Raw genomic sequence first — 16,787 nt, 5'->3', positions numbered from 1 at the left:
CAAATTTCACATATAAACAAAGCAACATATTTGGTAGAAAGCAGTAAAATTCAAAAAAGAAATGTTTAAATAAGATAAATCAGATTAAACTAAAAATCAGATTTTAATTTCATGAGGGCAAAAATATATTATTATATTATAATATTATTATATATTATAATTATACAGGTATATTAAAATGCACATAAGATAACAAATAAGAAATAATCAGAGAACAGGAATGCCATAAAACTAGAAAAATGTGATTTCTGAGCTGTATTTTTTAAGTTCATTCATAAAATTGCCAATATAACTAAATGTGCTAAACATATTTGGATATAAAGTGTGACAAATGATGAAGAGAAAACATATTGGGAAGAGGAAATTCAGAATATTTTAAAGACGTTCTAAAGTTACTAACCCTCTCAAAAAAGAGAATTGATGCTCTTAAATGTTGATATTATCGGTGAATGTATGCAGTTATGTGTAGTTATTCTAACTACATTACAAAGAAAGAGTTTTAGAGAACTATTTATCGGACTGTGAACAAGACAAGCTTCTGCTTCCCACACAAACCTTAGTGTTTTCTAACCTGAAGGCAGAGCATATTACACTGGAACTTCCATCTTTGGGCCGCGGCACCGTCCCGTCTTGGCGGGGTCACTCCACTGCCCCGACATCTTCTCTCAAATTTGGATGAACCGGGGGAAATTTACATTACATTTTCTGCTCATCAGCACTTTAAAAGCTCTTTCATGCATAAAAGCCGCAATTGATGGGAGTCGGTGCATTCGAGAGTATTTGGTGAGCTGCTCTACATCACTGGCTGTCAGCAGGTCATTAATGGCTCTGTCTGTTGCTATGTCACGCCGGTTATGTTTTGGGATGCCAACTGGCAACGGCCACTTCACGAACGTAACCTCATCCAGAGTGTGTGCGCGGAGTTCGAGGGAAGCCCGGCGACTTTCCAAAGCAGCAGTTGGAAACCGCCATGGGAGAGTTGGGTAGGAACGGTTGTCGGTGCGCTGCCATGATGAAGTGTTGCCTTACCCACACATCTCTCATTGACTGCCCTGAAGCCCGGACTGCAAACCCGGCACTCGAAGGAGCCAGGAGTGTTGACGCAGACGGCGCCCGGACAGTGACTGGGCTCTCGGCATTCATCTACGTCTGTCCGAGAGAGAGAGAGAGAAGGCAAGGAAAGAATCACTTCAATTGTCTCGTATCAAATCTCTTTGTCAGAGAACAGTGTTTGGCTCGGACCAGAGGAAAAAAAAAAGTTCTGTTCGATACACATTTGCAAATGCTTTCGCTGTCGGAAAATGTCTGCTTAACATTATTTCGTCGTGTTTCAAATTGAGGGGTCCATGTTGTGTTCATCACCTTCGCACTGGCCTCGCCATGACCGCGCGAAGCCGTGGTTGCAGTCGCAGGTGTAGGATCCATCGGTGTTGACGCACTTGCCGTTCGGACACTTGTTGGCCAGGCTGCACTCGTTGACGTCTGCCAAGAGGAACGAGAAGCGACTGTCAGGCGTAATTCAATCAGGATGCTCCTTAAATGAATGGTGGCGACAGAGAAGATGAGGGGAATCAGAAGCAGAGGACTGTGGCGGATGGAGATCCATTACCTTGACAGAACTTCCTGTTCTGGGTGATCACCTGGCTGTAGCCGCTGTAGCACTGACACGTATATGAACCATATGTGTTTGTGCAGCTGCCCTTCCCTTCACAAGGGTCGCCCTCGCATTCATTAATGTCTGCAGGGAGTAAACAACACAGGGACCTTGAAGGATTTTAAGTGACTATTAGGCAACACTTTAGACTGAGGATCACTTATGAAGTATTCACCGGAATTTCCGGACAATAAGCTGCTACTTTTTCTTGCGGTCTGAACTCTGTGACGCGACTAATATATGAATTTTTACAGGCTTAAGAGTGTGATGCTGCCAAAATATTGAATCTGGTCACATCAAACTGATGAAATCACAGGCTTTTTATTGACCTTAAAGCGCTCAACATGCACAGTTTTCACTGGAGTGTCTGCAGCTCTGCCCACAGAACTGATCTCCTGGTGGACCAAAGATGTGAAGCAGCAGCTGAGACCGGCTGTGGTGTCTGAACTTGGGACATGCAGTCGAAAACAACGCATTTTGACCGCTTTAATGTCAATAAAAGATGTGAGGAATTGATGATTCCAATTCAGAACATTGCCCAGTTTGTTTCATGAGTCAGTCTCCATACTGGAGCCTGTTTTCCAAACTAGTTCAGAAGTGATACTCATGTATGTATGACATCACCAGTGCACTGCACCTGCGACTTACAGACCGCTGCAGTTTATGGATGAACAAGACCTATTTTCCTTCTTAAATTTGGTGGGTGGTGCTAATATTCCATGGCGCTCAATAGTCTGGAAACTACTACTTTATTTATGGTTATTTCTTGGTAATTATGGTGGTACTTCAAGTGAACTTTCGGCAACTATTCAAAGGTAAAATCGAATGGTTTATAGTGATTAATTCCTGGCTAATATGCTCCAAATAAACATTTGAAAAAGTAGTTTATTTAGGAAGAGAAATAATTTAAGAAATGTTTTAATAATATATAAATATATTTATTTTAATTTAAAATAATTTAAGAAATGTTCCCCAAAAAGCCATGAGAAAGCAGAACAACGCCCCAATGTTAGCAGGGGAAAAAGTGGGAGTGAAAGACTGAATCATACCTTGAATTTTTTAAACAAATTTTGCAATATTATAATTATAAAATCACTCTGAAGTGGGTCTACTCCAGGGACTCCTTTCATGCTGTGTCACATACTTGCCTTGAAAGAGGTCGCCTGACTGTGAATGAGATCGCAAGGCGTCGATCAAAACAAATCATCACCAATTGTTTAAACAGGATTGATTCCTTTGGCTTTTTGGGACATTGCAATATCTGTTGCGCATCATTAAACTCGGAGTAGTTATGAAGTTTGCCTTTCCTGGACACAAAGCCAGTCGGGAACTTGTCTCTCCACAGTGGATTCATTCATACTGGGATTGGTCAAATGTGAAGTATCACTCTGTTTGGGTCTCAGCCTCCACTGTTACTGGGCATCATGGCAAGTGCTGAGAGGGCTTTTTTTATTTTTATTTTTTAACCAGTGACACCAGCACAAGCAAGAAACTATGAAGAGGCTCGATATAATTATGTCCATTAAGCCGACGGCTCTAATCTATTGCAGAAGAAACCTGGAAGCAGTTGTTGCTCCTCGTGAGTTTATATCTATTGCAACTGAATTTATGGCCCAGGTTTCGATGAACTGATGAACTAGTGTTGATCAAACAGGAGAAAGGAGCTGTCACGGCCATCACAAGTTTAGTCCTCAGATCAAACTGTAATGTGTCTTTCCAAGATGTAGTACAGAGGGTATAGTGTCAACGCCACACAACTCAGACGGCAAGATTTGCAGTAACCTGAATGTTACTGGGTGACATGGGCACCATGCTTTACTTGAGCTAAGAATCTACTTGGCCATCGACTTCTGTATTTGAGAACTCTCGCCTTACGGGCTCAAACCTTGCTTTGTGCGCTTAGTGGTGAAAGATTTATCTGTGATCCTGACCAGTATTTTATTACAGCTGGCTAAAATATAACTCCCCTGGGAAGCTTATGTTCTCAGGTCATCACAACAGATTGAGTGAAACATCGGACAGTAACAACAGTTACCCTCAAAAGACAAGCGTTGGCCCCGTACTCTGACAGTATCCCACCGAATGCCAACACCAACCGAAGATGTAATTTCACGTGTGAGCACAAGAACGTTGATGGTTTCCCTCCAACTGACTCAAACTCTGTGAAGTCAAGCGTATGCCACAGTTGTGGAAGCTCCACTGCAGAAGAATTCCTCCGCGATGGGCCTGAACCCAACCGAGTGCAGTGGCCAGACTCGAGCCCAAGACTTCATCATGAGGTAAGGGATCGCAGAAGAGTGGCAGTTCTTTGGAGGGTCTGCGTAATGTTGTCAGGCCTCACGGAGCAGGTCAACGTAAACAAACGGATCCCTTTCATTCTGGCTGGCTTGGTTTCTCAACACTTGGGCGCTGTGTAACGCTCGGTGAACAAGATTTGCTTGTGTTGAGACCATGATAGACAGGGGAGAGTGCATGTTTCCGCACTTCCTTCTGTTTGCTCCTTCCAACCTCCCAGACGAGGCTTACCTATGCAGTTGGTCTGCAGAGCGCTGAGCTTGAACCCTGGCTCACATTCGCAGGTGTAGCCGGTCTGAACTGGAATACACTTCCCGTGGCCACATATGGTGGGGGTGTTGGCACACTTGTCCATACCTTGAAAGAAGCAAACCATACAGGTGACCTGGTTATGTAACAGTGGTGTAGAAGTATGCGTTCCTCCGACACATGCTGCTCAGCGTGGGACACTTTCTCCCATTTTATTAGCAGGGTCCTACATGAAGAACAAGTTTACTGCAGAATAGCGGTCCAACAGGTGGTGAGAAACGGGGTCATGGAGAAACAGGTCATGCACAGTGGAGCCTGACATGACTGTTGTTCTTGACAGGGTTCCATGTGGCCCTCAGCAAAACAGACCGGGCATCTGACGTCTTTCTCTATCGGATTACTGTTATTCTGCACTTTCTGACAGTTGGTCAACCGATTTTCCGCTCTTTCTGACGTCCGTCCAAATAAGGCTGTCGACGTCCATTTCTCAGAGAATTGCCCGCGTTTCCAAAAAGCTCCGGCCCTTTCACCTTGTGTGCAGAATGGTATCTTCAGGCCAACTTGGCTTTGGCTTGAGGGGACTAATAAAAGCATGAAACAAGCTCTCCCCAGTGAAACTCGAAGTAAGCCGAGAAAAATGTCTTGTAAGATGTGGCTACGTCTCCGGTGCCAGCAGTTGACTAAGTACAGAAAAAATTAAGATGATGATGCTGGTGGTGAACCAACACCCGATCCCACTTACAAATGTGTGTACGAGTTACATGGCCATGATCAACACTTAAGCGCCGCCGTTCTCAGTTCAGCGTCCAAATAAAAATAGATAATAGTTTCCCCCCGAAGATTTTCCCAATTTATTTAAATAAGGCCTCAAGGCTTCAGGCGCTAAACTGTCTGGTTCTCAATATATTCATGGAGCTTCAGTGCCTTTGATAATGTGGAGTATGGCTTGAATCCATGCGCCTCGGTGGTCACACAACCAGTGTGTGTGTATTCTGTAGCAGTGCACCTAAACATATGCCACGCCAACTAAATGTAGCGGTGCAGTCTACGCCATAAAAAGGTGAATGATTTTTGTGCACAAGCTTAAGAAATGCATGAGGACACATAACATCACTTCTGAGTAAGTTTTGAAGTCCAGCATTGAGCTGGATAAATGACCAAAGCAAACTCTGAGATTTTCTGAACCGTATCATGCATCCGGTATAATAAGAATCTTTTAAAATAACTTTTTTCAGGGTGTATTTCCCTTCAGTGCTCCCACATTGACCACACTGAGAGCTTTGGTGTCAATAAAACGCCTGTAATTTCATTGGCCTGATGTGCTGAGGACCAATATCTCTACATGCTTGCCCACAAAAATCCATATCTTATATGTGTTAGCCACAGGGTTGTAAAAAAAGTAGCCGCTTATTCTCTGGAAATTCCGGTAGTTTTACATGGAGCCGTGGTTTAGTATGGGTTAGTTATGGGTTCGCCTTCTAAGTTTAAGGTATTCTCTGGTGTATCTCATACTGCGTGACCAGAGTGAGAGTATGAATTGGAGAGTTGCACCATTCCATCATCTCCAAATGCGATACACAGGAAAGGCCCGGATATTCCTGAAGAGAGGCTAAATGAGGTTTTCTTAAGTTGAGGGTTGTTTTCTTTGACTGCTACATCAAAGAACCATCCCGGGACATGCAGAAGAAGACAGGGGGATACGAGTTTCTCACCAGGGAGAGTTCCCATTTTGCCTTTTCCCACAGGCTCATCAAGCCTCCTCTGTGGAATGGTTTTCCAGACAACAACTCGGACAAGTGGACGACACTTTAGATCAGAGAGAGTCAACGCCAGTTCCATTGTGCCAACAGCCATCAGATTACGTGGAGACCAGTCAGAATCATAGCACTGTTTGTCAGTAGAGTTTCTGGGATCTGGCATTAAACTCAGCACTTTTACGCATCATTAGAAGACATTCGATTCCCACCAGGTCTTGGCGAGACTCGTGAAACAGTCAGCAAGAATTCTCTGAGGAAGACTGAGCTTGTCTCCTAAATCTACCAAATGTTTCATACGCGGTTTTCAATTCAAGGGCACCATTTAAGTCAATCTTACCAGCGTCAGTGTAGACTGTTTCCTTTGAATCTGGCAGGTTGATGCTGGAAGAGCTTTCTGTTGAGAGAAAAAACAGCCGTTTTGATGGGACCCCCAATCGTCGTGTCACACATGGTCTCCATAACTGAAACGGCTGACTGCTTTTCTTGCCACCCCAGAATGCTTTGGCTGTCACTCAACAGCAGTTCATAAAAATGCTCTGTATCCCACCCAGGGCTAAAAATGGGACAACGGCGGGAATAAATCGACGCAGTAAAGAGACTGTCTTTAGATATAATGGTCCTTGTTTTCGCTGGCGTTGGAGGCAGACCACTGTGCGGAGGGGGAAGCCATTTTTAACATGTCTGCCTGACTGAAAGTTGAGTCAATCACAGCCAGCTTTTGACCTTTGAGCAATAAAGTCAGACCGCAGGAGCGTTGACGTTGTAATGTATGTTAGGAAAAGTTGTGGGAGAAATACCTGGATTCAATGGTGGTGGAGTCGCCGCTTCTGGCTGGAAAAGAAAAGGGCAAATCCATTGAGCCGCCAAACTACCATCCTCAGTTTGTGATCAGGTGACCATTTAAAAAAAAACCCTATTATTATTTCTAAAATAAAAGTATATATTGTAGCTGATCTGTATGATAGGCTCTATTTCTATCTCTAAATCTTGGAATGAATATTGCCACAGGTCCACATGTGTTGGCAATACTGTTCTGAGGAGGAAAAGAGACGTGATACAATTTCTTTAAACTTTTAAAACTCTTTCAGTTTGTCGATTTAAAAAAATATTTACAAAGTAAGAAAACATATATAAAGGCAGAAAAAGTTACCTTTGATAAAATCATCAGTCATCAAGTACAAGTAGATGAAGTTCTAGTAGTAGAAGGAATAGCACAGAATACGCACGAGGGTTATTTGGAGGAGGAGAAGTACAGGCAGAAGTAGTAGTCAAAGTAGTGGGCAGGGAACAGGTCAACCCTTCACAGGCAATTCAGAGTAGGAGGCAACTGGAGCACAAGCACAGGGACAGCATGAAACTCCATGTGTTAATAAAAGGTTAATTGAAAAAGGAAACCACACTTTGATGGGACCCCCAGAATTGTGTTAGCAAGCAAACATCCACATGCAGCCGGGGGGTCTGCTCACGTATACGCTCATGCTATCATAACAATGACTCTGGCTGAAATGGCTGCCGTTCCAAGATAAACAGGGGAGAAGCGTGCCAAGAGGTCGGACAACTTACAAGGCTCAGACTTTCCACATCTGCATGAGACAGAGAGAAGAGAGAGGTTTTTATCAGTGCTGGATCCCTCAGTGGACAGACAGCATGTCCTCTTTCGGCATCGCCGCGCTGCTCTGGAGGTCTTTATTCGCAATAAAACAAGGCATTTATCTTCTGGGGGGGGGGGAGGCCTGCCCACACGGTGCGGGAAACATACCTCCGATCATGAAGCGATAATAAATATTCATAAATATTTAGAGAAACAACGTTTAAATCACGCTGTTGAGGCTGTGCCAGCAAATCGCAGGTATTTATCAGAGGAAGATTGTAGGAGCATGACGAAGACTTGTGAGCGCATAGTGGCGGTGATGGATGGAACAAGCTCTGGTGTGGCCCCCGGAACACGGCTAAACTTTCAAGCATGTGTGTGTGATCAAGACGAGACCTTTAATAATGAATTAAATCGCAAACAGCTGGCGGAGCACTCGGAGGTATCGATGCTTTGTCACAAGGACTGTGAGGCTTTTGTCCAACAAAACTGATTCATGTTTTTATGGCAAAGTAAAAATGTACGAGGGGCTGAACTCTTCACCAGATCAATCGATGTGTGCTTCTAATTTGATTCAGCTGTTAAACGTTCATGTAAGTAAATTCTGCGGTTTGTTTCTCAAAACATGAACTGTCAGAAACATGAACTGTCAGAAACGCACACAAAAAATCTTCCACAGATTTTTCATTTCACATTATAGCTTTCAACTGTCTTTTGTGCTTTGGACTGAAACATCTTGATCATGAGCTTCATACTCTGAGGAGCAATATAGTGCTTTAGATTGTCGGGCAGGCGGAGGTGAGCACCAGCGCTGAACCCTGGCAGAGTACTGGTCATGAGATTCGTGTACACGGACTGAGGGTTGCCCCCAGGTGGACTTGACATGCAGACCAATAATTTCTTTCTCTCTTGGCCTCACAACAGTGAACCAAAAGGTGGTGTTACGAGAAATGCGTTTCTCAAAGCACATAACTCTCAAAACAGCCTTCCAAAGTAAAGTTTTTATTCTGTAAAATACCTTCATTTCAGGCGTAAAAGCCCATGATTTATAACTGTGCCATTAAAAAAAGGGTGGGGGCTGCGTTCCTGACGTGATGGGACACACTCAGACACACCCAAAGTGATGCTCGAGCACCAGCCCACCATCCCTCTATTTCCCATCTAGAACCCATATTTTTCTTCATTCTTGTATATTTGAGAAAAAAAGATTGAATTTTAAAGGCTCTAGTTGGACGCACTGATGGTTGAACATCATCAAAATGTCAATCGCAATTTACTCCTTTTTTCAGTTGAACGATTGCCACATTGTACTTCCGACACATTGTGGAAAGGCGAGCAGTTTTAAAGGGGTAGGATTGTTTTCCAGCTCTAGTTGTGGTTGTGTCAACCATCTTGTTCTATTAGTCCCAGGTGAGAGTAGAAATCCACCGGTCCATTTCTTTTGTACCACAATATTAACATTGGTCATAATGTACTACCTTGCTCTCCTCACACTTCTCACCTTCTGGTAGCCTTGCAGGCAACTGGGGAGTCAACTGTGGAACATGCGGTGTTTCTGGCCAGACAGGAACACTGGGAAGCTCCTGGGATGCCACGGATAAATCGGGATACGTGGGGCTCTGCTCCTCCCGTAGCAAACTCGTGCTCTGCAGCTCGTCCTCCTCCAGTCGCATCAGAGAAATCTGCACGTCGGAGCGCTCGTAGGTGAATCCATGACCCACCGGGCAGATCTCCTTGAAATGGTCTGTAGGGAGTAAACAAGTGCAATGGTCACTCAAAGAAAACCTCAGCACTGTGGACTAAACTTTTGACAGCTAACATATGCTTTCAATTTATGCATCACAGGAGCTGCATTGTAAAGTGGGGCAATTTTGAGGGAAGTATCAAGTTAAGCACACAAAAGAAGGACGATTTTCGTGACAAAGAGTCTGGAGGGTGAAGCTCTCGATCAAGTTCTATAAAACCGTATCTCAAGATTTCATGTCGGACACGTAAGCGCAGGTAGAACTACAAGTTGACGCAGCATCTGGAAGCTCTTGTACTTGCCGTGGAACAAGAGCGACTTGTTGATGCTTCGCAGAGAACTTCTGCAAGATGATGCGCCAAAGGTTCCAGGGAAGAGTGACCAGGAGGCCATGCCCAATTCCCTGCTAGATATCTGGTCACTGACTTGGGGAACTCAAGAGGCCTTTTCGGAAATTCACAAGCTTGTTTTACCAAAAATAAAAAGGACTTTTATTCAGCGAAAAAGTGGTAACCACAGGCCTCCTCCTCATGCGCTCATATATTGTGTCCCATCGTGATCTAGATAATCGTCAGCTCCAGCGATGGCCTGCGCCTGAACTCTGCTACCGGAGTGTGTAAGTGAGAGGTGAGTGGAGGATTGCCTGGCCAGATAAAAACACAGCTAGACTTCACCTTTTTTGTCCGAGACCAGCAAACCTCATCGATGGTGAATCCATTACGAGTGAGAAGCGCGGTGTCCCCTGCCTGACCTGAAACCAGCAACCTCACGCCAGAGGAGTCTGGAACGCAGATACCAGCACTGACAGATGTGTGGTAGCTGCGAGCGCTTGTGTCGGGCCTGGAAACCTGCATGTGAGCGGCTACTGAATTCATTCAGAGGAGAGGCTCGTAAGAGCCACATTAGGTCCCGTTGGAGGTCTGCGATACCCGATACGCGATCCCCCACGACTCAGCGGACGGTACCATGCGTCCAAAAAGCTAGCCTGCTACTTTTGACTAGTGTTTCCCTTGGACCAGACACTGGTTCCAGCTGGCAGTTAGGTAACAACTACAAGAATAGCAGCTGCTAAATATTCATAGCACAATCAAACCCAGCGGACGAAACCAAAGACGGAAAGTTGAAAAATCTTACCGGATCCTGGCAGCGGGCAGCGGTCGCAGCCAGCCCCCCACGCTTTGCCCACCCGGCTGCAGCAGCAGATCTGCTTGGTAATATGCCGGGGCAGAGGTAGAGAGCAGGAACCTGCTGACACTGATCTGTAGCACAGGGCCCGCTGGTCCGACATGGCCTTCTCAGCTGGGGGGGAAAGAGTTTTTCATCAGTTGGGTCCCTCAATGGAATTACACTTGGCACATCCACACCTAAGTTTTTAACTGTTGCAGTTCACAATGGGACGAGAATGGTAAGAGAAAAGGGAAATTCCGAGAAGAATAAGAAGTTATGTGCTCTGAAGTTACAGGATGCAGAGATAAAGAAGGTGGGGCGTTTGAAGTACTGAGGCTCAACTGTCCAGGGCCATGGAGAGTGTGAGGAAGAGGTGAAGAAGCAGGTGCAGGCAGGATGGAATCACTGGAGAAAGGTGTCAGGTGTGATGTGTGACAAAAGGCTGTCGGCAAGGATGAAAGGGAAAGTGTCCAAAAGGGTGGTGAGGCCAGCAATGTTGTATGGTTTGGAAACAGTGGCACTGAGCAAAAGACAGGAGGCAGAGCTGGAGGTAGCAGAGATGAAGATGCTAAGCTTCTCTCTGGGAGTGAGCAGGATGATGATAGGATCAGAGGGGATCAGAGAGGAAGGCCAAAGAGGATATTGATGGAGGTGGTGAAGGAGGACATGAGGTTTGTAGGTTTGAGAGAAGAGGAAGCAGAGGACAGGGTGAGATGGAGGAAGGTGATCCACTGTGGCCACCACTGAAGGGAGAAGCAAGAAGAAGACGAAGAAGAAAAAGACAAAGAAGTAGAAAAAGAAGAAGAAGGAGTTTGGAAGTGCCAGGCAGAAGGTGGAGAGGAAGGCCAAAGAGGAGATTGATGGAGGAGGTGAAGGAGGACATGAGGTCTGTAGGTTTGAGAGAAGAGGAAGCAGAGGACAGGGTGAGATAGAGGGAGAGGATCTGCTGAGGCCACCACTGAAGGGGGATGCCCACAGAGAGAGAAGAAAGAAGTGATGTGCTCAAACTGACAAGTTTCCTCTTAAAGGCTATGAGGCCCAGAACACTTGATACAGCAGTTCAGATGTCGTAATGGGAGCAGTAGGTATGAAGTGGCAAGGAAATCCCCGCCCCCCAGTCGCGGTATGACACCCAATAAGGGGAAAAACAGGCAAAGAAATTTCAGCTGGCGCTGCCACGGTACTCACAGACGCAGTGTCCTCGGGCCGGGTCCAGCATGTACCCGGGTTTACAGGTGCACCTGTAGCTCCCTTTGGTGTTAAGGCACACGGCGTTCCTGCAGATGCCCTGCAGCAAGCATTCGTTGATGTCTGTGAAGGCACCAGCGGTCAGTCCACTTCACAAGTTTGACCCTTCTCAGCACATTTTTCAGAACTGTCACACAAATAAAAGTCATGACAACAAGTACGGAAGAAGCGAGGTGAGGAACACTTTCTTGTTCGGAGTGGATGTCTAAAGCAGGACAGTAGGTCAAACGCTGAGGAAATAGTGGGATGTTTATGTCACCATTTTCTCAAGATGTGAACCTGGTTTTTTCCCCCCTGCCGGAGCCAGATCAGGCACTGGACCGATGCAGAGCCCAATTTACCTACATTTCACACAGCTCCGGAGCCGCTAAGCCAATTGGAAGCAAGTTAGCCAGATAATGTGCCAACCAGGAGCGTAGGGGGACATTTCTGAGCCGCTTAGTCATGCAATCGCGAGCAAAGTTTGTTGTTCCACTGCATTAAACAAAGAGACGACCACTGGGTCTCAGCCATGCTTTGACAACTGGAACCTGACAAGCTGCCACCACAGATTTTTCCCATTTTAATTAATCTGCTCGTGTTTTCTTGTTTTGATGGAAATATTGAGCTTTCGAGGGCATTTGTGATGATAAATCTAACAGATTGGGGTAAATATGGAGATGAAAAGCTGATCGGCAGAGATTTTATGAATGAAATGTGACAAACATTAGAGCGGAATTAGGTCACCTACTTGGACGCTTTAGTATGATCTTGCCTCAAACAAAGAAAGAACTTGACCATCAAACAGAGGCCAAGATAAAAAAAAATAAAAGAAATCATGTGCTGCAATAAAAGCAGAGGAGGAGAGGGAGGAAAACGCCAACCACCTGGTTGCTTTCTGAGTCTCTGAAACATCCCTCAAGGCACCGATACCCTGCTGCTCTGACATCACTGGCCTCTCCACCTTGACTCTGGAATAACTTTACAATTGCAACATGGAAATCACTCAGTTGCTCTGAGTGCAGCTGATGTTTATACGGCGCTTCTTCCATCTTTTCAGTCTCACTCTCAGTCCTTCAAGCGCCTTCATTTGACTCCGCTTTAATGCCACTGAAACCTAAACACGCTTCCAAAAGTTCGTTTTGTTTGGAAGAGCGACAAGTGGTGGCACATTTCTTATGTAACAAGAGAAGAGGATCTTCGCTCTGAGGTTGAACAGTGCTTGGTGTTATACATTATTATTACCATAAGTTATTATAGGTGGCCATTTTGAACTAGTGTCATGCAAAAGGATTAAACAGCATTTCGGGTGGTACAAGTTGCTCGCAATGGCAGCAACAAATTCCATCAAAAATATTTCAATGAGTTACTTTGAATTATTTTTTGTTTAATAGTAATTTTATTCTAAAATGAATTATTTAAATCAATGTCACAAAAGGAACTATCAGAAAAACGCAGCATAGTATACTGAATGCAACACACCACCTGTAAATATTAAACAGCAAGAACAAATATGAGCGACAGAAACACGATGTAAAGGATGTTGTTGCAAGCATGGAACTCACAAATCACAATCTGAGAAACAGGCTACACAAAGAAGTTTGCAACAAAATGAAAAAGTAAAGAAGACGCCAAACACACAGTAGACGACACCAAATAAACAAACAAAACAATGGTAAAAATAGCATGAAAATAAAAATTAATTCAAATACAGATGCAGGAAAGTAAACACAGGCCCAAAAAGTAAATTTATAAAATAAAATTGTAACGCAACAATGGCAAAATATGTTAGGGGGCATTACAGTGGGCAGTAGAGGGAAACCACCAACATGATGGGGAAAAAAAAACAATTGCAAAAATGACTAAATTATAATCGAGAAACAGATTAATGTCAAAACAAAATGAATTTATGGCTAATAAATAAATAAAAAAAACACAAATGGAGGAAAATAAAAAAGCTATATAAGTCACTGCCATCCCCTTGTAGTCAACTCAGTTTGTCAAGTTTAAATATGAATGAACACATTGCCTGTCAATTCAAATATCTGATGTCATTTCGCGTGTCAGTTCAGTCTTGCACAATTCGTAACTAGACTGTGGCTTGGTGGACTCTCACTTCTGTTGTTAGAGTCTGACCAGTTCCACCTCCAAGACGGCATTTCTCACTCAGTGCTCCTTGTCACGCCCTCACTTGACCCCAGAGTCTGTTTGATTTATAACTAAAGTAAATTTGGCAGGCTCATCCACTGTTTTATGCTTTAGCTGTGGTGGTCGTCCAACACCAGACACAAACCCTGCGGCCAAAAATGCTTTTAATTAGGGGGAATGTGTTTTCTCCAAACTGACAAGCTGCACTTTACTGTGCAACAGGTTCTCCAGCCTATAATTCGAGTCAGATTTCTGCTCAGGCCGAAGAGTGAGGCGGCCAGTAGGATTCTATTGCGAGAGGCGAGGGACTCCCTGGACAGGTCACACTTGCACGCACACCTATGGACAGTTCAGAGCTGGACTCCAGCCCACAACCATCTGCATCATTCGCCCTTCTGCAAGGTGAAGCCTTTACACTAGAGTCCTCCACTTTGGAAAACATCACAGGAAAACTGCTCAACAGATTTTGTTTCCGTGTCAAAGCCCGCGTGCCACAGGGGTCAAGCGAGGTGTCACAGGTTTCCTCCCACTGGGTGATGACATCGCCTGACTTAAAATCCCACACTGTTCTCAAACGTTGAAAAGACAGACACGGAGGAATTCGCTTTGAGATCCAACTGTCATTCAAACTGGCTCAGCATGTAAGAAAATGTAAATCCGTTTTCCCCATAAATTAAAGGTCCAGAGCAAAAAAGAAAATAATGTCTGTTGTGGATTTTGGTGTATTCTCAACATCACAACGCACCCTGACTTTTTGACGTGTGTAAAACCATGGTGCCGTGAGATTTAGAAGCTATGACAAATATGCCGTCCAGCATTGTTCTGAGTCTTAAAGAAGAGAAAAAATGTTGATTTCAACTGAAAATTAGCTCTTTTTTATCAACTAAAATTCAATATTCCAAGGCGAATTCAACCTTGCCCTCAAACCAGACGAGACATTTCTAAAATAGCTGGGAGAGAATGACTCAGCGCTGACATCCAACCAGGTTTTCATCATAAACACACTTCAGCCCAGCCGATTTCTTAAAATCTGCTGGAGGAGAGTATCATTTTTTCGTCGCAGACTCCATTGTTGGACCAAAGCGGAGCAGGATATTAAGCCTCATAGTGAATTTGGCTCCCCGACTGAAACACCAGCTCCAGCGACTTTGGCAGGCCCGGACCCCGTAACACTATAATAAAGACGAAATTCCAGGTCTGGCGACGGCTGCGAGACCCGAATCATTTTTAGGGATTGACGCGGCGGCCGAGTGGGAGAGCGACATTAAAGCACTCGAGTAAATATTGTGGTGAACTGTCAGTAACTGTCTTAGGAGCTAAGAGAGGAAGCCGGACCGACATCTTGAATGAATCATAAAAGAAAAGCATGAATAATGAAGAGATGCGATTTCACATTTACTGGCGCTGGTACACAGATTTTTGTCTTATTAGGCTGCAGGTCCCTGACTGGTCTATGAGAAGCGGAAGGTTAAGTTATGTTTCAATGAGGTTGGCCGTTGTTAATATCAGGAAACTTCACTCATTGGACGTCTAACAAGGTGAAGTCAGAGATTGGTCGATTGCGAACTCAAGTCAGAACCTTGCCTCAGTCAGACGCACCTGAAAGAGGATGTAACTAGTCAAGATCCACAGGGCTCTGATCACTCAGTCCTGGGGTTCAGACCACAAAGGCATTTACACCTGCAAACTAAGGGGAGGCAGAAAAATCTGCCCTTGGTGGAGGGCTGTGCCCAAGATTGGGAACCGTTTTTTTGGCAATGTGAGTCAAACCTGTCCACATATAGAAGAAAGACATGGGTGAAGTGCCCCTTTACAGGGAAAATCCCAGCATAAGAGATGAAAATCCAAGCTAAGGGACCCCAGAATCGCTGTGGTGAACCCTGCAAGACGACGGTCTTCAACTAAACTTGGTATCTACTGTATTTATCAGTCCTGTTGTATGGCGCTCCATGTTGTAACTTCCACTTGGCCGAGAGTCTCTGGATTATACCCAAGTCAGGAACCAGGAACTTTAACGTCCTCACCGTGGTGGGGCCCTTGAGCCACTTTTTTTTATGAAAATGAAGCCTATACATAAATGTTGAGTCACTTACCTACAGACATGAGGGCATTTCTAGGGTATGTGTGATGCAAGGAAAGCTATTTTTAAACACACACTTTGATGTGGAAGTAATTTCCAAACAGCACTGTTGAGGATAAACCATTAGGAGTGTGACATCGTACCTTGGCAGTGGGTGAGGTTGACTCTCTTGTATCCCAGCGAACACTCCACTTGTCCGTTGGCGATGACTGTGAACGCTGGAGAGAGAGAAAGGCTTCAGTGATCCCACTGTCACGCAGCATCACGCTCATCACGCGGGACAAAACGAAGCTCCGCATTACCAGCCGCCATATAACTTACAGATGTCAGCGTCTTGGCGGAGGAATAAATGAAGGGGACCCTCGCTCGAGAGGCCCCCCTGGATTTTACAGTGAGCGTAGGGAAATGGATCCCTGTTGGTTTACACAACAGCGGAGGACGTCAGGATTCCACTGGTATATAATCATATTACATGTAATTCCCTGCAGGACATGTGAAGAGGCGGTTATGTCATAAATGTTTTAGGAAATCTTTGTGAGAGGCCTGACCTTTTGTCGTCAGTCGCAGAGCACATCGACCTCAACGAGAGAGCTGTGTTTTGACTGTCCTCTCTCGCAGAGCGGTGATCGGTGATGGACACAAATGGAGACTTGTAATTGTGTTAGTGGCGTATAAAAGTCAGATGTTCCGCAGGTGAGTGTTTTTAAGGACGGCAGCAGATGGGGGCCCAATAACACTGGGCTAATGCTAATATTGGAGAAGAATGAGGTCAAGGTTTCACTGTTTCTGGACCCTGAAAAAAACCCAACTAAATTAAAGGTTTCTTTTTCTTTACTTCTTCCATCAACTGATTCTCAAAGGATTGTGATTTTCAA

General features: G+C 44.7%; 1 protein-coding gene across 2 annotated transcripts in view; it reads right to left on the bottom strand.

The window, feature by feature from the left end:
- LOC128747193 (latent-transforming growth factor beta-binding protein 2) overlaps positions 1–16,787 on the bottom strand; it is a 110,364-nt gene that overhangs the window by 28,189 nt on the left and 65,388 nt on the right. For both annotated transcript variants that reach the window (XM_053844870.1, XM_053844871.1), the window contains 11 exons: positions 16,056–16,130; positions 11,646–11,768; positions 10,425–10,589; positions 9,048–9,290; positions 7,519–7,538; positions 6,753–6,786; positions 6,293–6,349; positions 4,181–4,306; positions 1,610–1,738; positions 1,363–1,482; positions 1,030–1,149 (listed from right to left, as the gene is read on the bottom strand). In XM_053844870.1, coding sequence (XP_053700845.1) covers positions 1,030–1,149; positions 1,363–1,482; positions 1,610–1,738; positions 4,181–4,306; positions 6,293–6,349; positions 6,753–6,786; positions 7,519–7,538; positions 9,048–9,290; positions 10,425–10,589; positions 11,646–11,768; positions 16,056–16,130 — 1,212 coding nt within the window. The remainder of the gene's footprint in view (positions 1–1,029; positions 1,150–1,362; positions 1,483–1,609; positions 1,739–4,180; positions 4,307–6,292; positions 6,350–6,752; positions 6,787–7,518; positions 7,539–9,047; positions 9,291–10,424; positions 10,590–11,645; positions 11,769–16,055; positions 16,131–16,787) is intronic.

Source organism: Synchiropus splendidus, chromosome 16, assembly GCF_027744825.2.
Source record: "Synchiropus splendidus isolate RoL2022-P1 chromosome 16, RoL_Sspl_1.0, whole genome shotgun sequence".
Taxonomy (NCBI): domain Eukaryota; kingdom Metazoa; phylum Chordata; class Actinopteri; order Syngnathiformes; family Callionymidae; genus Synchiropus; species Synchiropus splendidus.
The sequence above is the reverse complement of the archived record's forward strand: the minus strand, read 5'-3'. Positions and strand labels throughout refer to the sequence as shown.